General features: G+C 38.6%; 1 protein-coding gene across 2 annotated transcripts; it reads left to right on the top strand.

The window, feature by feature from the left end:
* The first annotated feature begins 768 nt into the window (after window positions 1-768).
* tmem168a (transmembrane protein 168a) lies at window positions 769-18,217 on the top strand. 2 transcript variants are annotated; one of them, XM_055189728.2, is made up of 5 exons: window positions 769-974; window positions 1,664-2,819; window positions 7,464-7,606; window positions 12,094-12,353; window positions 16,682-18,217. In XM_055189728.2, exons 2-5 carry the CDS (start codon window positions 1,731-1,733, stop codon window positions 17,227-17,229), a joined length of 2,040 nt encoding a protein of 679 aa, XP_055045703.2. In that variant the 5' UTR covers window positions 769-974; window positions 1,664-1,730; the 3' UTR covers window positions 17,230-18,217. The 2 variants fall into 2 exon arrangements, with proteins under 2 accessions (XP_055045703.2, XP_055045702.2); XM_055189727.2 differs by having other exon boundaries at window positions 1,661-2,819.
* Window positions 18,218-21,339: the final 3,122 nt, after the last annotated feature.

Genomic DNA, 21,339 nt, shown 5'->3' with positions numbered 1-21,339 from the left:
AGTTGCCCACCCTAACCTCTAAGCCTATAAATCAGGGGTGGGGAACCCTGGTCCTGGAGGGCCATTGTCCTGCAGAGTTTAGTTCCAACCCTACTTAAACACGCCTGAAAAATCCAATTCAAGTCTTCAGGATTACTTGGAAATTAAATTTAGGTGTGTTTGGTTAGGGTTGGAACTAAACTCTGCAGGACAGTGGCCCTCCAGGACCCAGGGTTCCCCACTCCTGCTATAAATAATCAGACTAAAAATGCTGAATTAAAGTACAAAACTATATAAATAACAACCTCTACATTGTGATATCCCTGAATGCAAATAATCAGACTAAACATCATGTGTTAAACAGTGTTTATTATTCAGAGAACATGAACTGGAGCTTATTTTTTTAATAAAAAAAAAACCTCAACATCACATTTGTATTACGATAACATTGTAAAATATATAAAAATGACTTCAAGATATAGAAGACATAAAACAGATATTTATTGACAAATAAATAAACACTTTACAGATCTTACCATTGCAGTTAGTCGCCAATCCGTTTTTAGATACAATATTATAAGCTTTTCCCCTACATCATATTCTCTTCATAAGCCGTGTCAAATCGACCGTAAATCGTTAAAATATTGTTTTGTTCACACATATTTAAGTTAACGTTACAAAATGAAGAAATTGTTACTGAGGTAATAACTGTATATACTGTATATAATAATAGTCTACAAACCCTTGTTTTCCCATATAAATAACGTGTTAAATGTTTGTTTGCTGCATAAGGTTTACACATACTCATTAAATAAACTATATAGATGTGAAAATACACGAAAATCGATATTACCTGGCTGTCCCATGGAAGTGCATTTCTTCGCTTATTTTCAGCTTCGACTTTGACCCTTCTGTGACGCCGTCGACAGCGCTGTGGAGACCGGAAACGTGATGGCCAGATTCGGGAAACTAAAAACTCTTTACCATAAACAAATGTAAGATATATTCTTATTACTTAAGTTATAATCCTGACAATAACGATTATATGTATATAACTTATTATATGGGTATTTGGATATTTTCATGTACTCAGATCGTTTAACGTTATAGTTTTTAAGTTAGTGTCGGTGTTTGATTATGTGGCAGTTTCTCATCTGACAGTTCAATCCCGAACTTTACTCTCATAAAACATCAAACAGAAATTATTTCAGACATGCTGTAAATATTTCTAAATGTATATTTTTTTAGATAACGAATAAGATTTTCTCTGTAAGAAAACATGCATGTGTTTATCTATTTAAAAAGTAAAAAATATGGATATAATCAATTTTTTTCATGTAACATTTGTGTGTTTTGAACATGCTGTATATTATTATTTTATTATGTATTTAACATAAATAGGGTAGGCTATATATTCTAGTGGTCATATAAAATGAATGGTGTTGTTTTAATGACTGTAACATGGTACATCCACAGTTCTTGACTTTTTTAGGAGATGTCATTCTATAGTTTTTATATTTATTATATTAATAGAGTATATTCGTGATTCAAAATGAGAATAGTGGTAATAATTTGTATCTGTTTTTTTAAAACATAGCAGTTTCAAGTCTTATAGTCACTATTACTAGATTGAGTGTGTGATTGATCTGATGATGTTTTAAAATGTTTCTATATTTCTCAGCAGAATGTCTCAACATAACTGTTCCTAGTCCCAAAGTATTGAGGCCTGAGCCTCTCATTTCAATTCAACAATGTCAGATCAAGAGGAGCCTGACAAGGGTGTAGACATGTGGTCCTCCCTCCGCTGTCTGGGCTATCTGTCTAGCTTTAACCTGCTGGTCGCTGTCTGCTTGGGAATGTACGTACGATGGGAGCAGTTAGAGGAAGCCATGATACTGGTCATCTTCATCCTGGGTCTGTTCGTTTCGGGCATCGCTTTCATCCTCTATTATTACTTTTCATTGGAGTCAGCAGGTTTAAGTCTTTTCCACCTGTGGTTTGGCTTCCTGCAAGGTCTCCTGTGCTTTCTGAATAGCCCATCTGTGGATAAGGACATTAAGGAGCGAGTAACAAACTACCTGTTGCTAGCCAGCGTGGCTGTTCGGACACTCTGGGCCTTGACTGAACGTATATGTGGCAATGCTAAATATAAACCAGTGGTTCTCACCTCATCTGAGCTTCTTGAGCTTCTCGGCTTCGGTGTTGCGAGCATCAGCCTGGTTTTTCACAAATCGGTGGCTGTTATTGCTCTGATGTTTGCTTTGGCAGCCCTCATTGTGGACCTGCGAATGAAGTCGCCACTGGCGCTCCCCAACCTCGCATGCTTCGCTGTGATCTCTGCAGTGGCCTTTTTCAAGTCTTTGGAGATCCCAACCAATCCCTTCGCCCTCGGCTGCTACCTGGGCAGGCTTATCTGCGAGCCGCTTTTGGACGTCTACTTCAGCGGTCTGTTGGCTACCGAGCGCTGGATGAAGTTTCTCTCAGCTGGACGTTTGTGGAGGAGGTTGTCTTTGTTTCCACTAAGCGTTATTGAGGTGATGTTCATCGTGCTCTGTGCCCTGAAGCTGGGTGACATGAACGTCTGGTATCTGGTCATCCCTGGTTTCTGTGTCTTCGGCCTCTTATGGGTCTTGTGCCACGTAGCCTTCCTGGTCACACTGTGGGGTTTCCACACCAAGCTTAACGAATGTCAGAAGATGTGGAAGGCCCAGCGATCGCAAACACTCAGTTTAGACAGGATCTTGGCCTCTAGAGGAATGCGTCATTTTTGCCTCATCTCTGAACGGTTGGTCCTCTTCTGCCTGGTGTCCACCATCATACTGGCTGCTGTTTCATGGCAGGTAAGCTGGTTTACATGCTGATTATATCCAATACATATTTCACAGCAAAATGTAGGCCTAAATAATGCCATTGTGACCCTGTCTGTGAAATCCAGGCTAAAGTCTTATAATCTACAAATGATAAGGAGCATCAAAGTTTTATTTTGCATTTATTTTAGTCTTTGACATGACCTTGCTTAAAGGGCACATTTCACAAGACTTTTTTTAAGATGTCAAATAAATCTTTGGTGCCCCGAAAGTGCATATGTGAAGTTATAGCACATTGAAATTGCCACTTTTTAGTTGTGAGCAAAAATGTGCCATGTCCATTAAATGCAAAGGAGTTGATCTCTGCACTAAATGCCAGTGCCGTGGTTGGATAGTGCAGATTAAGAGGCGGTATTATCCACTTCTGACATCACAAGGGGAGCCAAATTTCAATTACCTATTTTTTCACATGCTTGCAGAGAATGGTTTACCAAAACTAAGTTACTGGGTTGATCTTTTTCACATTTACCAGGTTGATAGAAGCACCGGGGACCCAATTATAGCACTTAAACGTGAAAAAAGTCAGATTTTCATGATATGTTCCCTTTGAAGTTATCGAGGTTATATTTTCACAGAATGTTCTTTACATTATGTGGAATGATTTTATGTAGAAAATCGCATTTAAAGGGATAGTTCAGCCAAAAATGAAAATGACCTCCTAATTTACTCACCCTTAAGCCATCTGAGATATGATATGACTTTCATTTTTCAGGTGAACACAATCAGAGTTATATTAGAAAATATTCTGTCTGTTCCAAGCTTTAAAATTGTAGTAAATGGTGCTACTGATTTTGAAGTCCAAAAAAGTCCATACATTTGTTACAGACGTAATCCACACAGCTCCACAGGGTTAATAAAGGCTTTCTTAGAGCAATCGATGTGATTTCGTAAAAAAAATCCATAAAACTTTATAAACTATAGTAACTAGCTTTCAGTAACGGTCAAGCACTAAGAACTCTGTGTTTGTATGAAAGATGATAGTCATATACATCTCAGATGGCTTGAGGGCGAGTAAATTATCCAAACAAACTATCCCTTTAAATATATATTCCCCAGCATTTCTTAATTTAGTTTTTACATTTATAAATGGAATCCACACAGATATTACTTACTTAAAAGGATAGTTCCCCCAAAAATAAAAATTCTGTCATCATTAACTTACCCTTATGTTATTACAAACTTGTATCAATTAGAGCCCTGCACGGCCCAAAATTTCAGCCCTAACCCGACCCTGGCCCGTGGTGTTCAAGGCCTACCCAACCCGCATGACAACGCCTGCAATTTTTTCGGTCTGAACCCAACCCGAGATCAACATCAATCACTTTTAAGCTCTCTCTGACGAGTGCTCTCTGATGCGCACTGTCTCTGCTACACACACAAACAAGCACACGCTACTAAGAGGTCAACTTTTATTATAGGCCTGAAACATCATGCCCAAAAATATTGGACAAACTGTCCATTACACAGAAGCATAAACATGAAGGGAGAATATAGTGCAACGGGATCAAACCGCAAAAATAAGTAAATAAACGGCCTACTTTTTTCGCTTTTCAGTAACTGAACTGAAGAACAATGTTCAAAACAATTTTCAAAAATAACTCCTCTCCAACTGGCTAATTCTGAACTTTTATCAACTCCCCACGAGCCAACTTCTTCTTGATGCCCTGCATGGTCAACTTTTAGTGTCACCTGTTTAATGCACGTGAGTGACGCGCATGCGTGTTGCGTTTGTGTTACTTTCTTAGGCTATGTATAATATTTATAAAATAATCAATATAACAATATTTCATAAACACTTTGTGACATGTGCTTTGCCGCACGTAAATTATTTGCACAATGAGGAGAGAAGCTAAAATAAGCCCGAGTCCGACCCGAGCCCGATCTGTAAAAAAAAGTCCCGAGCCCGGCCCAATGGGCTTAGCCTGTCGGACCCCGATGGGCTTGCAGGGCTGTAGTATCAATTTCTTTTTTTCTGGCGAACACAAAGGAAGATATTTGTAATCAAGCAGGAAACAGAAGCCCCATTGACTTCCATAGTAGAAAAAACTATTACTATGAAATGTAATAGTGCTCAAAAACGGTTTGGTTACAAACACTGCTCAAAATATCTTCCTTTGTGTTCAGCAGAACAAAGAAATTAATACAGGTTTTGTAACAACATGTGCAAATGATGCCAGAATTGTAATTTTTGGATGAACTATCCCTTTAAGAATTGTGAATAATGGAAATAAATCACTCAACTTTTGGAGTAAAATGCAACCTAAACAAAAAGATTATAATAATGATTGATTCACAATCCTTCCCAACAATACACGTAATAGTTAAACCCCCGGGTTCACAGACAAGGCTTAAGGCTACTCCTAGACTAAAACACATGTTTGAGCTGTCTCAACTAAAAATAACTTGCACTGACAGATCTTAAAATATCACAGTGCCATTGATTTGTCTCGATACGTGAGGAATAATTAATGATGGGCCGTTGAACTATTTGTAAATAATGTACACCAAGGCGGTAATGGGGCACAATGCGAGTGCACATTTTCAAAAAATTCAAAGGACCGGAGACAATTATTCCTCTTATACCACTGACATTGCTTTGGTAGTTATTTTAAGACATTTGACAGGATAGGTGTGAGGTTTACGTAAGGGATAATGTAGAGGCAGCCGGTAGTTATTGGGAAATAAGCCCCGACAGTGTGATCAGGACCCGACGCGAAGCGGAGGGTCTTGTATCACACTGAAGGGGCTTATTTCCCAATAACTACCGGCTGCCTCTACATTATCCCGCTTATTACACGGCTACTTGCCACATAAGAAAAAAAACTGGACATGAATATGAATTTGAAACGTTTTATTGGCATATTTGTTTTAAATTAACATTTTTATCCTTCCGCGAAACTTTGCACAGATGCATAAAATGATCTTATCCTCTGCTTCATACTTGTCTGTCTCCATTTTTTCTCTTTTAGCCAGTCTTTGAGAAGTTTTAATGCCCATTCTGTATTTTTTTGTGTGATGGCTTCGTAGCTGTCATGCTCTATTTTGTCAAGTTCAGTCTCAGTAAGCTGTCTGTGTCTTGTCGTGGTTGTCGAGTGTTTGTCACAAGATGGCGCCAAACAGACAGTAATATTTATTTATCTTTATTGGCGCAGAGCGATTTTACTTGTGCAAGTAGTACCGGCTATGCGTTATTATTTTGGAGCGGTTATTATTTGAAAAGAACGAACCTGCAAATGTCTCAACTGACCAATCAGAATCAAGCATTCCAGAGCGCCGTGTAATAAAAAAAAATAATCAACACCCATGGAACATTTCTCAACCAATCAGAATAAAGCATTCAACAGGCCCGTGGTATATAAAGGCTAGATCTCTCGCCCACGCTGCTGGCCAATTGAGTGAAACGTCTGCATTTGGCGGCCATCTTACCACAGGGCGCTCGCTCACTCGTAGCATTGAGTTTTAATGGTGCAGGTACTTTTAAATGACCATAACTTGCTTAATTTCTACCGATGATCAAACGGTTTGGTTTGTTGTAAACGTCAAAGATGTACCTATGACACTGCATACTTATACTAAAAAAAAATCATGAACCATGTTTAAGCAGACAGAATTATAGACACTTTTTTAAGAAACCAAACCGTTTGAAAATTTGAAAAAAAAAATGAAGCAAGTTATGGTCATTTAAAAATACCTGCACCATTAAACTCAATGCTACGAGTGAGCGAGCTGCCTGTGGTAAGATGGCCGCCAGGTGATGATGTTAGAGACTCCGCCGTAACACATTTAGCCTTTATACATATCTATGGTATAAACAACAGCTTTTTTTAAGTAACATTAGCCTGTGCTTTTTCTAAGGCATGTTTATTAAACAGGCTTAAACATCTTATTTTAACTAAGGCCTAGTCCTGGCTTTAGCTAAACCTTGTCTCTGAAACCAGGCCATAGTGGCCTTGAGCACGCACTAAATGCTTATTCTAACTTGATAGTAACCCACATAAGATTTAATGTTTAGATAAGAATCCTGAGATGAGTCAACAAAGACGAGTGAGACTTGTGAAGCAAACACATTATGTTTCATTTCTATTTTTAAATGTGATATTACCAACAGAAGTGCTCACTCGTGAGTCATACTGTGTGTTTTGGACAGTGATACACTTGAAAACAATAGCTGTATTAAATATGGAGTACTGGCATAATAATGCTTACTATGCAGTACACACTGTACACAGCAGTGCATGCCAGTGTAAAAATGCTTTGTGAAACAGAATGCAAATTTCAATGAAAATAGTAGGATTTTATAGTTGTATTGCATGTTTGAGTCCACCCTTATCAAAATAACCATGGATTTCCATGGATTGTTGTAGGTTACACTGCTCATTGTTGACATAGTTTTTTAATTTGCATATACTATCCACGGTATAACTGATTCAGGTTAATCAGGTTGCTTATTCCACCTTTATCTCAATGTCAAAAGGCCCCTGCTTTTTCTGAATCCACCCATACTGTATGTACAGTACAGCAATATGAATGGTTTTTATTTCTGAACAAAGCCTCTTTGTGTTTTGGCTTTAAGTGAGCATGTGCAGGTCAGTGTGTGATTGTGTGTTTTTATTGCAGGTAACTAATGGGCTCTTCATGAGTGTGTTTTTAGTGGTGCTGCCATTGGAGTCTTTGGTCTATGGACTCTTCCATGAACTGGGCAGCTGTTTGGGTGGCACCTGTGTAGGGTACGCTGTAGTCATTCCCAGCTGTTATAACAGGTAAATGCCCGCACACATGCATTCAGACCATATAGCGTATGTGCAATTATATTTTTCTGACATTGCTTGATTAAATTATCTATATAATACACCTATGTAACTCCTTTTGTAAAGGGAGTCGCACATTGGACGAGAAGAGCTGCGTCGTGCCATGAATCTAAAAACAGAACACAAAATTTTCTATGAATGTACGCACACCAGCGCCGGCTGTCCGCTGTGACTCGAATCCCTGTCGCGCCACTCACATAGTTTAACATTAAATAACATCATATTTGTCCCAAATCGTTAGCGATTAACATTGGCTGCTAACGTATATTAGCTTGCGCTATTATGAGTTGTTTAGACGCGACGCTGTGTGTGCGACCTCCTTAAACCTACTGACTTTTGTTTTGCAGATGATATTGCTATTGTACCACGTAAATGCATTTTGTAGTAATACAAAAAAATGGTGCTAAATAGCACTAAAAGTGATTTACTGGCCACTTTAACCATTTTAACTACTATATAGCTCAGCACCACTTATGGTTCTACATAGGTGTTATATCGCACTTAAAGGTGCATTGTGTAACTTTTAAAAGGATCTATTGACAGAAATCCAATATAATCTACATAATGGTGATGAGCGATATGCCACATTTTGAGATCGTCCTATCGTCAGCCTGTGAGATCGGCGATACACGATAGTATCGGGGGGCGGGCCAGTAGTTTACTCATTTATTTATTTGTTCATTTTTAACTCATTACTTCATTGGTGGACAAAAAAGAACAAGAGCAACACCGTCATGACCGCAACCTTCTTAAAACTGATGCCATTAATCCGAGCGCGTCATTAAAGCCCAGACGCTTTAAAATTTCCTGCGTTCCAGGGAGCGAGAACAAGACACTCGCTGGTTTTATACCTCTGCGTGCTTACAACCTCTTTAGTGCAAGGAAATGTCAGAGCTAGGACTGCTCAATTTTGGGAAAAATTATGTTTTGAGGTTATTTAAGCCTGTTATTGTATTAGTCTATAGTTCTTGCAATTTTAAAGTATGTTAGCTGGTGATTTTGTTGTTTGAGCAACCTGCTAGAGTTTCACGTGCCTGTTTTACATGTACTGATTACATATAACCACTCTTGCTCTGTTGCTCACTTTATTTATGTGCATAATTTACATGCAGTAGTTACACTCCTTTAAGATAATGTAATTAATAGTGGGAAATAATCAGTTTTTACAATTTGTGCACTATCTATCATCGTTCGCCAGACTTTCTACAACATTTGCTTTAGTTTGTGTTTATTAACCCTTTAGTTTCACTTCATCACGCAGCTATTCCAGTTAGAGGTAAAAACATTTAATTCATTATTATACCACGGGTCTGTTGAATGCTATATTCTGATTGGTATGCATTAATTTCTGATAACCGCACACCTAACTTGTCAAATGTCTTAAAAATAGGCACCAGAGCAATGTTTGTGGTAACCGTTGTGCACATAGTGTGCATTATTTTCTTATAATTCAATGGCCCGTCGTCAATTATTCCTTACATAATCTAGTATGTGTTCATTTTTGTCATAGTTTTTTTCAAAATGAAGTTTTATTTGAGTGTTTTAAATAAAAATATTTGAATTTTCAATGACGCCCCTTTGATTGCCACACCCTCGGACACAAACCCTTCCCCCTTAACTAACAAATTTTCTGCAGGAAACCCTGATTTAGCACCAATTGTTTTTGGTTTTATGTTTTTTTTTTTGCATTCTGTGTTAAGTTCTGTGATTCTGTGTATTTCAAAAGCCTCTTTTCTATATATCTTTTCTATACTTCCTGTATTTTTACATACTGGAAAGCTGCTTATATATTTTTTTAATATAGAAAAAAGTAACATTGAATTAATTGCTAACACTTTAAAATAAGGTTGTATTGTTCACATTTTTTAAAGCATTAGCTAAAATTAGCTAACAACATTTCTGTTTTAAATGTGACCCTGTCTTTAAACACCATCTTAAGTGATTTTTTTAAATTTACTGTTTACCTAAAATCATCGTCCTAGATAATGTAAAGATCATTTTGTGAAACTACAACCTTGCTGTCTTTAATATTGACAGCGCATTCACAAGGGGCGAAAACGTTAACGCTTGATGGAAGGCTTGTCTGAAGCTGAAGCGTGGCCAACAGCCAATCACAGTGGCCGCAGCACATGCTCCGGTCTTCCATAAACGTAATTGGCTGGCTCCGCCTAGGTTATTTGCATAAGGCAATCTGATTGGCTGACGCTCGCGTTGCCGCTTAAAAAGTTGAGAAATGTTCAACTTCTGCCGCGAGCAAACGGATCCACAATTCAGTTCGCCAACGCTTGACGTCACCCATTAAAAGTGAATGGGAAGCATCAACGCTTACGCCCCGTGTGAATGCGCCGTGACTGAGTAAGGTCATGTCAAAGATCGAAATCAATGTGAAATCAAACTTTGATGCTCTATATCTGATAATTCGATTATGAGCCATTAGCCTGGATTTCAGAGAGACGGTCAAAGGTTTTTTATTTATGATTTGCTACCTTTTATTTATGTTTATTTTAGTTATGAATGAACATGTATGTCTTTCCAAAAAAAGTTGAGACAACAGATCCCCTTATTGGATCTCCCCAAGCGCACGTCAGCACAGAATAACCTATTAGGCTTTAATAAACATGGTCAATGACTGTCTCCGGTGGGAGTATTACATGCCATGCATACTGAAACGCTGGGTGGCCGCACGGGGCCGTTTGACAGTCAGGTCTCTGAAGATGATGTCGATTTAGATGCAGGCCCACAACCTCTTCACGCTCAGTATTCCAGCGCTCTCAAAGAGGAGCTCTGCGGGGAGCAGACGCATGAGGGGAATGTAGCAGGGTGTAATCTCCTGTCTGATGGGTACAGATCAAGTTTTTCCCGTGATGAGGGCCTCGTGGGAAGATGAGGGAGGGGGACGGACGGATGGGCCGCGAAGATAGAGAGACGCTCGGGTTGGCTCCCTCATCTTCAACAGCGAGAGCTCATTTCATTCCTAGCAGATGCTGCGCTACAGTTCCCCTGCACATTTCACAGGAATGAGCTCTGTCGTCTTGGCCGTCGTCCAGATACTCAGATGGTTTTACAGAGACAACTTTAATAGCTTGGAGAAACTGAGATCATTTCTTAGTCCTGTTAATGAAACATCTTGTTAATTTGCCTGATAACACCTTGTGTCTAAACTATTTTATTACGAGATTTAAAGGCGGAGTGCACAATGTTTGAAAGCCAATGTTGATATTTGAAATCACCTGAACAAACACGCCCCTACCCCAATAGAATCTGGACCTTCTTTTGATAGAACCCAGGCAAGGATGACGGTTAGTAGACACGCCCCTTACTGCTGATTGGCTACAAGTGTGTTTTGGCTACAAGTGTGTTTTGGTAATCGGCCCGACTCCCTTTTCCAAAGTGTTTTTCAAACATTGTGCACTCCGCCTTTAAAGGGATAGTTTACCCTTTTTTTTTTTTTACATTTAGAAGAAATGTTGAAACGAAAGTTTTTGTTGAATCATGATTTGTTTGAGAAAACGTTCAATCATTTTTGTTGATTAAATGAAAAGTTCTCTAACAAAAATGAAAATGCATATGTTTGTTTTTCTGCGATACACGAAGGTAGACATTTTTGTAGACTTGTTATGCCGCTCTCGACGTGTTTTGCTCTCGTGAACCATTATCATTCTTAAAATTCCCCTTTTCTGTTCCACTGAAATAATAATAAAAGCCTGCAAGCTTAAAGTGGTGCTTCAAATGCTGAATAAATACTGACAGAATTTTCATTTTTAGATGAACCCCTTCCCCTCTTAAAAGGTTCTGGTGGTGTTTGCGAATAAGAAGCGTTGAATCCAGGTCAGGTTTGAGCAGTAAAAGGCTGACACGCACAATCTGAAGTGACAGAAAAAAGAATGGAGGATAAAACATAAGCAGGAAGCAGGTTGTCATGTCATAGAGAGAGAGGAGATACAAAACAAAGAAGTGTGGTGAAGCAGTCATTTCTGCTCAAGTAGCTCAACACCTGCCAAGGTACTTTTCATGGGTCACCGTGTCTTAGATTTGCCATTTCATTCTTGTCTCTCACATTTGGGTTGAGTTGGGTTGCGCAGTTTTTGAAAAGGTACAAGGTACGTTGGGTCGTAATTGTCTCGACTCTTTCATTATTAGTAAACGCTGTGCTGAGTGATATTTACCACGGTAAGACTTGCTGTGCTCTTTTGGGAAGGCAGAACAGGTCAGGTTGACCCCACAAAGAGCTACTAGATTGGTGCTTACAATTTAAACCTATTACCTTCATCGTTCCAGTGGCTTTCTTTGTTTCTCCAAACCTTAAATTTCCTTCTTAAAAATACCTTTTTAAGCTTGCCTGAATTAAGGTGTCCAAATTTGCACTCACAGACAGATGTAAGCTCTTATCAGCCTCACTTTTTCACATTTCTTCATTCTGTCTCCTGTCTGGTTTGCAGTGCGGATGGACAGCCGTTGTTATTGGCTCCAGGGCAGGAATGTCATTCCACGGCCACGCTGAACGCCGTTCAGCGGCTATTTTCTCATCATTTGATTCAGACCTTTGGCTGTGACTACTCCACCAGTCTGAGTCTGGACACACTGCAGAGCAAACTGCGCACGTTTCTGGAGCTTTGTACCGCAGAAGGACCACGGCACGACACCTACATCCTCTACTACTGCGGACGGACGCTTCCCAGCGGCGACTGGGCCCTGTCAGGTGAGGGGCGGGCAGGAATTTTCAAAATAAAATGAGACTTCGGGTTATTACATGTAGATTTAGGCATTTAGCAGATGCTTTTATCCACAGAAGTGGGGAAACGACAATGCGATTTGTTTTAAGGCTATAATATTTATAAAGTTTATTCCTGGATTGAAATCAGTGTAACAGCTACCAAAAGTATTTCAAGAGTTCAGTTCCAAAATACAATAAATGCCATTAAAAAAAAGTTACCGCCAAAATCAGTATTGTATCTGGTCATTATTAAAGGGACAGTAAGTAGGGTTTTAAGTGTTTTATTAATCAAAAACAATGTTTTTATTCATAAATATGTCCTCGTTGGTGTCAAATGACCTCTACCAGTGATCTGATTTTTCTTTGTAAGCTTAGAATTTCTTCTCTTTACTTACATTGAACCGGTAAGTCCAAGGAGGCTTTCATGTCGTTCCGCCGTATTGATAAACTATAATAGCAGAAAGGGACAAAAAACACTTGCCTACCAACACGTTTCCACAAGGCATTTTTATTCAGAACACATGAACCAGCTGCAACGGACAAGGAGATCAGCGATTACATAACGGCTACCGTCGTTGCAACACGCATTTTGGAAAGGGGAGGCGCTAGAGAGCACTGTTCGTTTGAATGCAAAATACAATTTCACCACTAGATGGGAGTAAATCCTACTTATTGCCCCTTTAAAAATAAATTCTTTATTTTATGCAAAATCTAATATTCGTCATGTTATTCTGTCATCTTTTCTCCCTTTTTCCCACACCGCGACAAACGCCAGTCCTCCTTCTCTGCAGAATGCAATAAATCCTCTTAAACAATCACAGCGCACCATTCCACGCATTGTAAACAATAATGGCGGCGCTTTGAATACACACTGAATCCTCGTTTTCATCATCTACTTTGTACTTCGTGATCAACAAACAAACAAAAACTAAATAATACTTTAATGGCATTGATAATCCTGTGGTAGTTTTCTGTGTTGAAGAAACGTAAGACATCAAAATCTAATAATTTACGTGAGAAGCCAAAGGAAAAGGAAAAATGCCGTCTGTCGCTTGTTCTCACACGACAACATCAAGCTTCTGTCATGCTAACACATTGATCCCAGGGGATCTTATGAAAAACTTTACATTATTTTACTTGAAGTCAACTAAAATCGAGAAGGACAGAAACATTTTACAGCTGATCGCTGTGAAAAATGTTAAGCGAAGACATCCCAAGGATGATAGCAGCAATGACAGTGTTCTTAATATGAGAAAGTGTTTTGATTATTGCCATTAATGTTTATTTTTTTAATCAGTGTATACCACTAGTCAACTAAATGAATATAACATGACAAAGATGAATGTACATTTATTTATTGATTCAATAGATTTATAGCATTTTGAAAAAAAAAACTTATCATGGATTTAGTGCATTTTGTGGAAAAAATAATCAATGTTTATAATAAATCTTTAAAAATCAAATTATGGATTTGAATTTTTTATGTTATTATAACCTAAAGATGTTATGTGAAAGTTGTCATTTCTTGGTATAGAAAACACATTGTTACCCAAATCAGTCAAAATGGATTTATTGCGTTTTGGAACCAAACTCATTTTTAGTTACATTGTAACCAAAGTCCTTGTGAGTTCAAGAAATGTACAGCGGTTTTGTTGACACTGTTATTTTTATTTGCACAAATGCTTACTACATGGTATTGAAAGGAAAATGCGATATATATGAAATTTTGGCGATATGCTAACCTAATGCAAAAAATACAGTGTTTTTACGGTATTGCCATTGCAACTTTTCAACTGGACACAATGCATTTTATTTTTAAGTAATATACAACATGTATGCCAGGTAAAAATAAAGCCTTTAAATTATAATATTCTTTAAAAATTATGTATATCAATGTAAACATCAAATAAATGACATGACTTGACTTAATTTAATCAAGCTCATACCTTGGAAACATTATCAAAGAAAATATTAGTGCTTTTAAAACCTTGGCCCATGCCTACTGCTGAGTTTGTAAAATCCATTTGAACTACATTAAAATATATGAAGGGCTCAGATGCAAAACATCACCTCCATCTAAAAAATGAGACAAATGCTCTTGGCACATATTATACATTCATCAAATACTTTTGCTTCAAATCCGCTTCATCCTGGCCTCAGGTCATTCATAAATACTGGTTTGGAGGGTTTTTCATCTGAGCTCCTCCTTTAAATACTGAAAATTATATAACCAAGATGGATGTTTTACAGTCTGTACTATCTGCATCAACTTAAACATTGACTATTGCAATATTCTTTTAATATTGAAAAAATAGGTAAATAAATTAATAATGTCTTCATGCTAGCTACGACTTAAAGGAATAGTCTACTCATTTTCAATATTAAACTATGTTATTACCTTAACTAAGAATTGTTGATACATCCCTCTGTCATCTGTGTGCGTGCGCGTGGGCGCTGGAGCGCGCTGTGGCGCTTCGATGGCGTTTGGCTTGGCCCCATTCGTTCGGTGGTGCCATTTGGAGATGAAGTTGGAGGTGACCGGGCACATCAACGTTTTTCCTATTTAGTAGTTATACGAGCAAGTTTGGTGGTACAAAATAAAACGTAGCACTTTTCTAAGCGGATTTAAAAAAGGAACTATATTTTATGGCGTGGTAGCACTTTTGGGAGTACTTCGACTCACCTGAAAAGTCTGCTCCCCTTCTCACTCTCATAATGGGAGAGGGAGGGTGTTACTGCGCCGAGTCGAGGTACTCACAAGGGTGCTATTACGCCATGACATGTGGTTCCTCTTTTGGATCTGCTTGGAGAAGCGCTGCGTTTTGTTTTGTACCACCATACTTGCTCGTATAACTACTCGTCTTAAATAGGAAAAACGTTGATGTGTTTGGTCACTTCTAACTTTATCTCTAAATGGTACCATTGAATGAATGGGGCTAAGCTAAATGCTATTGAAGTGTCGCAGCCCGCTCCAGCGCTTACGTGCACGCACACAGATGATAGAGGGATGTATCAACAATTCTTAGTTAAGGTAATAACATATTTTAATATTGAAAATGAGTAGACTACTGCTTTAAGTAGGGCTGTGACGATGCATCGCGTTTCCCATTAAAAATGCCTGTCTGAAATCGATTCTGAATCATAAGGCTCCGATTCTGTGTTTCATGCACAGCTTGTGCGTGTACTGTGGCTCTGTGAGTAGTAGGAAGTCCTTATCAATCTAAAAAAATCACTGAGTTTGAGTCATTTATAATGTGCATTTAAAAAAGCAACACTCGTCAAACGCAATCATTCAAAATATTCTTTATTATCATGAAAATACCTGAAACAATCTGAAGAACAGCAATATTAATATGTCTCTAGAGATTTTCTTTTGTGGCACAAATGGAGTTTCACGGGAGCGCCCTCTGGCTTTTGGATGTCCCAGCATTTCATCGTAATTCATTAAAATTTATTCATTGAGAAAACACACATTTGCACGATTAATTGTCACAGCCCTAAACCTAAGTCTGTAATGTCTTTAACTTAAGTATCTCTTTCGGCATTGCATGGTAAATTGCAATGATTTTTATGCTATATGTTGCATTTTTTATTGACAACTGTGTATCTCTCTACTGTGTATACTATTTCCAAATCCATGATAAATGAGAAACAAGAAAGAAAGAAAGATCACAGCACATCACAGTTTTATGTATACCACAAAATTAAAAGTAGCAGTGTTGTTTTAGACATTTTCAGCTCTTTGTAAGAAACTAAAGAATTAAAGCTTTTATTGCGGCTGAGGTTTAGCAAATTTACGACTCTGAAATCCCTCCAAACTGTAAGTTCTTGGCCATGTTCTTTATCATCCCGTCCGTGTGTGCATCCTGTATCTGGCTGAGGTATTAATCCTCATGAGCGATATGGGATGTCACAGCGGCTGTCAGACTGTTTGATCAGACCGGCCCGGGTGAGAAACAGCCACGGGTTCCCTTACGCCAAACAAGGTATTTGCCGAGCATCCTTCGCAGTCGTCCCTCTCGGCTAAGACAACTGTCAGAAAATTTACACCTCTGCTGTCTCGAAGCGTTTCCCATCGGCGGCAGGTGATAACGTCTGTGTCGGCACTTTCTATATTTATGATGAATGAGATTTCACTTGGTTTCTTTTGATTGTATAGTGTTGATTGGTAAGTTTAGACATGGGCAGACTATATTATAACTATGCTTTATACTATTAAACAGCATTAAACGTATAATTCGATTAGTGGGGTTATGATGAGAACAGATGAATCTGAAGTACAGATTTTTATACAATTTAACTTTTCTACACAGGCAGCGAGTGTTTGCGCCTGCAGCAGATTCTCGATATGTGGAAGGAGAGGAACGCCAGTTTCTCTTCTCGTCTCATCCTGGTCCTGGACACGGAGAATTCAGTGCCATGGGTAAAGGCCGCGAAGAAGATCGAAGGGATGTACGTGGCGGTGCAGGGGGCCAAGATGAGCCCACCGGGAGACCCGGAGGACCAGCGAGCTCCCCGATTGGGAGATTTCACGACAGAGTGGGTGGAATACAACTGTAATCCCTACAGCACCGTGCAGTGGTCGGAAAGCAGTCGGCTCATCAGCGCCACATACGGCGTATCCAAACCCTGGAGCGACTACACCCTCCATCTGCCCACTGGGAATGATGTGGCCAAGCACTGGAAAACTCACTTTCCTCGGGCTACGTACCCACTGGTGGTCGTGGCCAGCTGGTGCTGCGGTCTTGACCTGTTCTGGTTGTGTAGCGTGTGTTTGCGTTGCGTTCGGAGAATGAAACTGTCTTGGTTCCCACCCAACATACTGGACACGGGGCAGGGAATTAAACTAGTGCGATCCTAAGTGGCCTTTACTTTTACTTTGCTGCGTGTCTTTTCTACGCTACAGTTTTGGGGAGAATGTTTATTGGTTTAGATGCTTTTGGCATAACTTCAGGACGGTACATACGGACACAAACTATTATGTCATACATACATTTGTTCATCTATGTGCCGTATAAACTCAACATGTTCACAGTCTTAACTCATAATTCTGTGTTACCAAATTGAGACTGTAAGTGCCTTTTGTTAATTTATTCAGTTTTAAAGGGTTTTGTTTTGGGTACAAGTACAGTACCTTTCTATGGATGTATTAAGCTTTTTTGGACAAGGGGTAGGTGGGATTTGGTTAAATTTATAGCCCTCACAAATTGTTTAGGGTTATTATAAGTTGTTGCCACTTCTATGTAAGCCAATGCATTTGTGCTATACAAGCATATAAAAGCCAAATACCTTATAGTTGATCTGTGTGTTTTATTAAATAAATGCCTTATCAAGAACACACACAACCTTAAATACTGTATGTGCTTAGCTAAAAATGCACTGCTTTCAGTGGTGGTGTAAGTGTCATTCTATGTGATATGCATATAATGATTTTGGTTTCATTATTCTTATGTAAAAACTAAGCAGATGTCATGGAAACAGCAAAGGAAACTGGCGTTTTTTTCATACTTGTCCTTTAGAGAGTACGACCCAAGTCTCGCTGCGTTTCAGCACATCTCCCAGGCAACATTTTACAGTCGCTTTCATGCATTTTATGAGTTGAACACAGCAGGTGGGTGTACGGCAACTGCCGCGAGGTCCTTTTTACACAGCGAGGGGGAGAAAAACTTTCCTTCTCATGTCAGTTTTATTAGCTTTCCTTAAGATGTTTTTTTTTACGTTATTAAAAACAAAAACGTGCAGGTAATATTAATGCATACGGCAGAATTTCATCCTCTGAACTGAATTAAGATTGTTTGACATGTATAGGATTGCTGTCAGGTGGTACAATAAAGGCACACATAGACTCACTAGACTCCATCTGTCTCTTTCTAAATCCAGGTCAATCAGCTGTGAATGAGCAGATATCACAATCATAACAACTGCACAATTCATTTAAATCTTTATTTCACAATAATCTGTGTTTACAGCGTAGATGATTGGATAATTAAACATACACTGAAAAACATGTTGAGTTATTTTCAAACCATGCAACGTTGGGTCAGATGGATGGGTGGATGGATGCATTAGATTAATATGATAGCTCGATATGAATGAATGTGTGGATGGATGTGTGTCATTTCTCAAATATCTTCTTTTGTGTTCATCAGACAAAAAAAATTCATACAGGTTTAGAACAACATGAGGATGAGTAAATGATGACAGAATTTTCATTTTAAAGTGAACTATCCCTTTAATCACCTTTGACAGTGGATCAATACTAAATGGATATTTTCTTGGTCCAAGTTGCATGCGTCCATTTTACCAAAACAATTCTCTGTTTCTGTTTTTCTCAGCTGTTGGGCAATTGGGCAGTGAAACAGAAAAGCCTAATTTGAAGGCAGTGAATGTGCCTAAATCTAATTTGTGTGAACCTACATGTACACATTCAGAGAAGTTTTCTCTGTGATGCAGTGAGATGCCAGTCCTAAAAATGTACTGCTATTAATTATAAAGGACCAGGACAGTGTGGGTGCAAGTATTCCACAAAATGACAAAAGGGACACGCTTAATAGCTATTATAAACTGTTAACATTCATGTGGCCATTAGAAAATGCATCCCATAAAGAATGGAGGCGTCCTGACATCTTAAATGAATGATGTTAATGAGGTACTGGACACAAAGGAAGATGTTTTGAGAAATGTTTGTAACCAAACTATTCGTGGACCCCATTCACTTCCACAGCATTCTTTTTTCCTACTATAGAAGTCAATGGGGTCCAAGAACGGCTTGGTTACAAACATCCCCCAAAACATCTTCCCCTGTGTTCATCAGAACTTACTCTAAAACTTCCTGGTAAATGGCTGCGTTGACCTTGGACCTCAGAAAACACAGTGCACAAACACCAGCAGATGACATGGCACCCCAGAAGTCAGAAAAGACGTAAAACATTGTGTTCAGTACCTTAGATTAGATAAATGGGCGGAGAGAAGGCGTTCAGTGTGGATGTTTGAGCACATTCAACCACATGTGTGTTGACACCACAAAAGCAATCCGATTGAAAGGGTTTTCGACTACCTCTGAATGTGGTTGAAAGTGGTCGAAAGTGGACGAGCTCAAAATGCTTTGAACACCGTTTTCACCTGGCATTGACGTCATCCACTTGTAATCTGATCGATGAAAATGCATGTTAATGCCAAGTGTAAACAGCCTCTTAGTGAATCTCCCCACATTTTTTAATGGGTTTGGTCACACAATGCTCTCCAGGGTGCGGTTATCCCTATTGCTTGTACACTTTTTTCTACCACATCTTTTCCTTCCCTTCGCCTCTCTATTAATGTGCTTGGACACAGAGCTCTGTGAACAGCCAGCCTCTTTTGCAATGACCTTTTTGTTTTGCCTTTCTTGTGCAAGGTGTCAATGGTCGTCTTTTGGACAACTGTCAAGTCAGCAATCTTCCCCATGATTGTCTAGCCTACAGAACTAGACTGAGAGACCATTTAAAGGCATTTGTAGGTGTTTTGAGTTAATTAGCTGATTAGAGTGTTGCACCAGGCGTCTTCAATATTGAACCTTTTCACAATATTCTAATTTTCTGAGATACTGAATTTGTGATTTTCCTTGGTTGTCAGTTATAATCATCAAAATTAAAAGAAGGAAAGCTATGACACACAACAGACTTTTGTCAAGTGTTTCCGTGGCCCTGAAAAAATGTCAGGTATCTGCATAAAAGTCAAAGATTTATTTTGGTACAAACTTATGGCTAAACTAAACGTTGGAACTAAACTTTTAGATTTGTTATTGTTATTGTTTCGTCTGACATTTTATTACAAATTTGGAACAGCGTATTTGTACCATTTTGAAAGACGTTTAATAATTTTTAAAGAAATTTTAGTTGTGTCTTGGCCTTGCAACACTAATTGTAAGTGTTCTTGTGGATGGGTGTAAATTGTTTCAGGAGTGTTGCTATGCAGTAGGTTAGGTTAGCCTCAAGTCGATGTAAATCTATATTAGTTTTTAGTCGTTTCATCGACGGGTTACATTACTTGGAGCATCATTCATGTTCATATCACAAGTGTGGAAAAAATGTTAAATATTAATACTTAAAGTAATTAAAGGTATTCAATATAATCTTAATATGAGCAATGAAAACTGTGACGCTTAACTTGTTAACCAGCACTAATAATTCATTTAAATTTAGATGAGAAATGTATACTGTCATAATAAGGTCTGGTGCAAGAATATTGCCTATTTTTCTTCAGTGGAGTCCTTTGCATAATCTGATAAAGTAAATGGGACTCATCCAGGGCCGCCTCAAGCCAGAGACATGATTTAATATTACGAGTGATTGCTGCGAAATTCTCATCAAATGCACCTTGAAGGTGTGTGTTCAACTGTATCAAAAACAAATAATACATCCTGATGTTTCTTATTTGCAATATAACAAGTTGTTGAAAAAGTGCAGGTCTCTTTGTGTGCCTGTGCTTGTGTGTGTTTGTTTGTTTGTGTGTATTACCATAATTACCAAATAACCCAGACATGAGCTTAAAAAGTAACCAACCTTGAATATTGCAGAGTGATTTATAAATAACGAACATTATGTTATCGGTATAATGGTATGACTTACTATATATATATGCGTGTGCGCATGTGTGCGTGTCCAAGCGTAATATTTTCTTGTATCGTCAGGTCATTAATGTCACAGACGAGCGTTTCAAAGCATTACAGATAATTCGATGGCTGAGTAACTTAAGCTCAGTGCTTTAATAAGAGCTCTTCTCAGATGGATGAGAAAGCAATAAAATGCTGTAATTACATTTAGAATGACTGCTCGCCGCTTTCTGGACAAGCGCTTCTCTACATTAACATTTCCCATGCGCCCTCGGATAAACAATCCTGCCGTTTCAATTTGCATTTCACTAAAATCATCATTACCCTCATGTGCTTCTGGATGTTAGTGTTTAGATATTAATTTAATGAAATCTGCCGTAA

Source organism: Misgurnus anguillicaudatus, chromosome 1 (assembly GCF_027580225.2).
Source record: "Misgurnus anguillicaudatus chromosome 1, ASM2758022v2, whole genome shotgun sequence".
Lineage (NCBI taxonomy): Eukaryota > Metazoa > Chordata > Actinopteri > Cypriniformes > Cobitidae > Misgurnus > Misgurnus anguillicaudatus.
This window is presented reverse-complemented; position numbering and strand designations above follow the sequence as displayed.

What these genes read in the sequence shown, in the direction of transcription:
- tmem168a (XM_055189728.2), top strand. Translation starts at nt 1,731, where the DNA reads ATGTCAGATCAAGAGGAGCCTGACAAGGGTGTAGACATGTGGTCCTCC. An exon ending in ATTCCCAGCTGTTATAACAG is followed by an intron (nt 7,607 to 12,093) that starts GTAAATGCCCGC and finishes TCTGGTTTGCAG; the next exon opens with TGCGGATGGACAGCCGTTGT. An exon ending in CGGCGACTGGGCCCTGTCAG is followed by an intron (nt 12,354 to 16,681) that starts GTGAGGGGCGGG and finishes TTTTCTACACAG; the next exon opens with GCAGCGAGTGTTTGCGCCTG.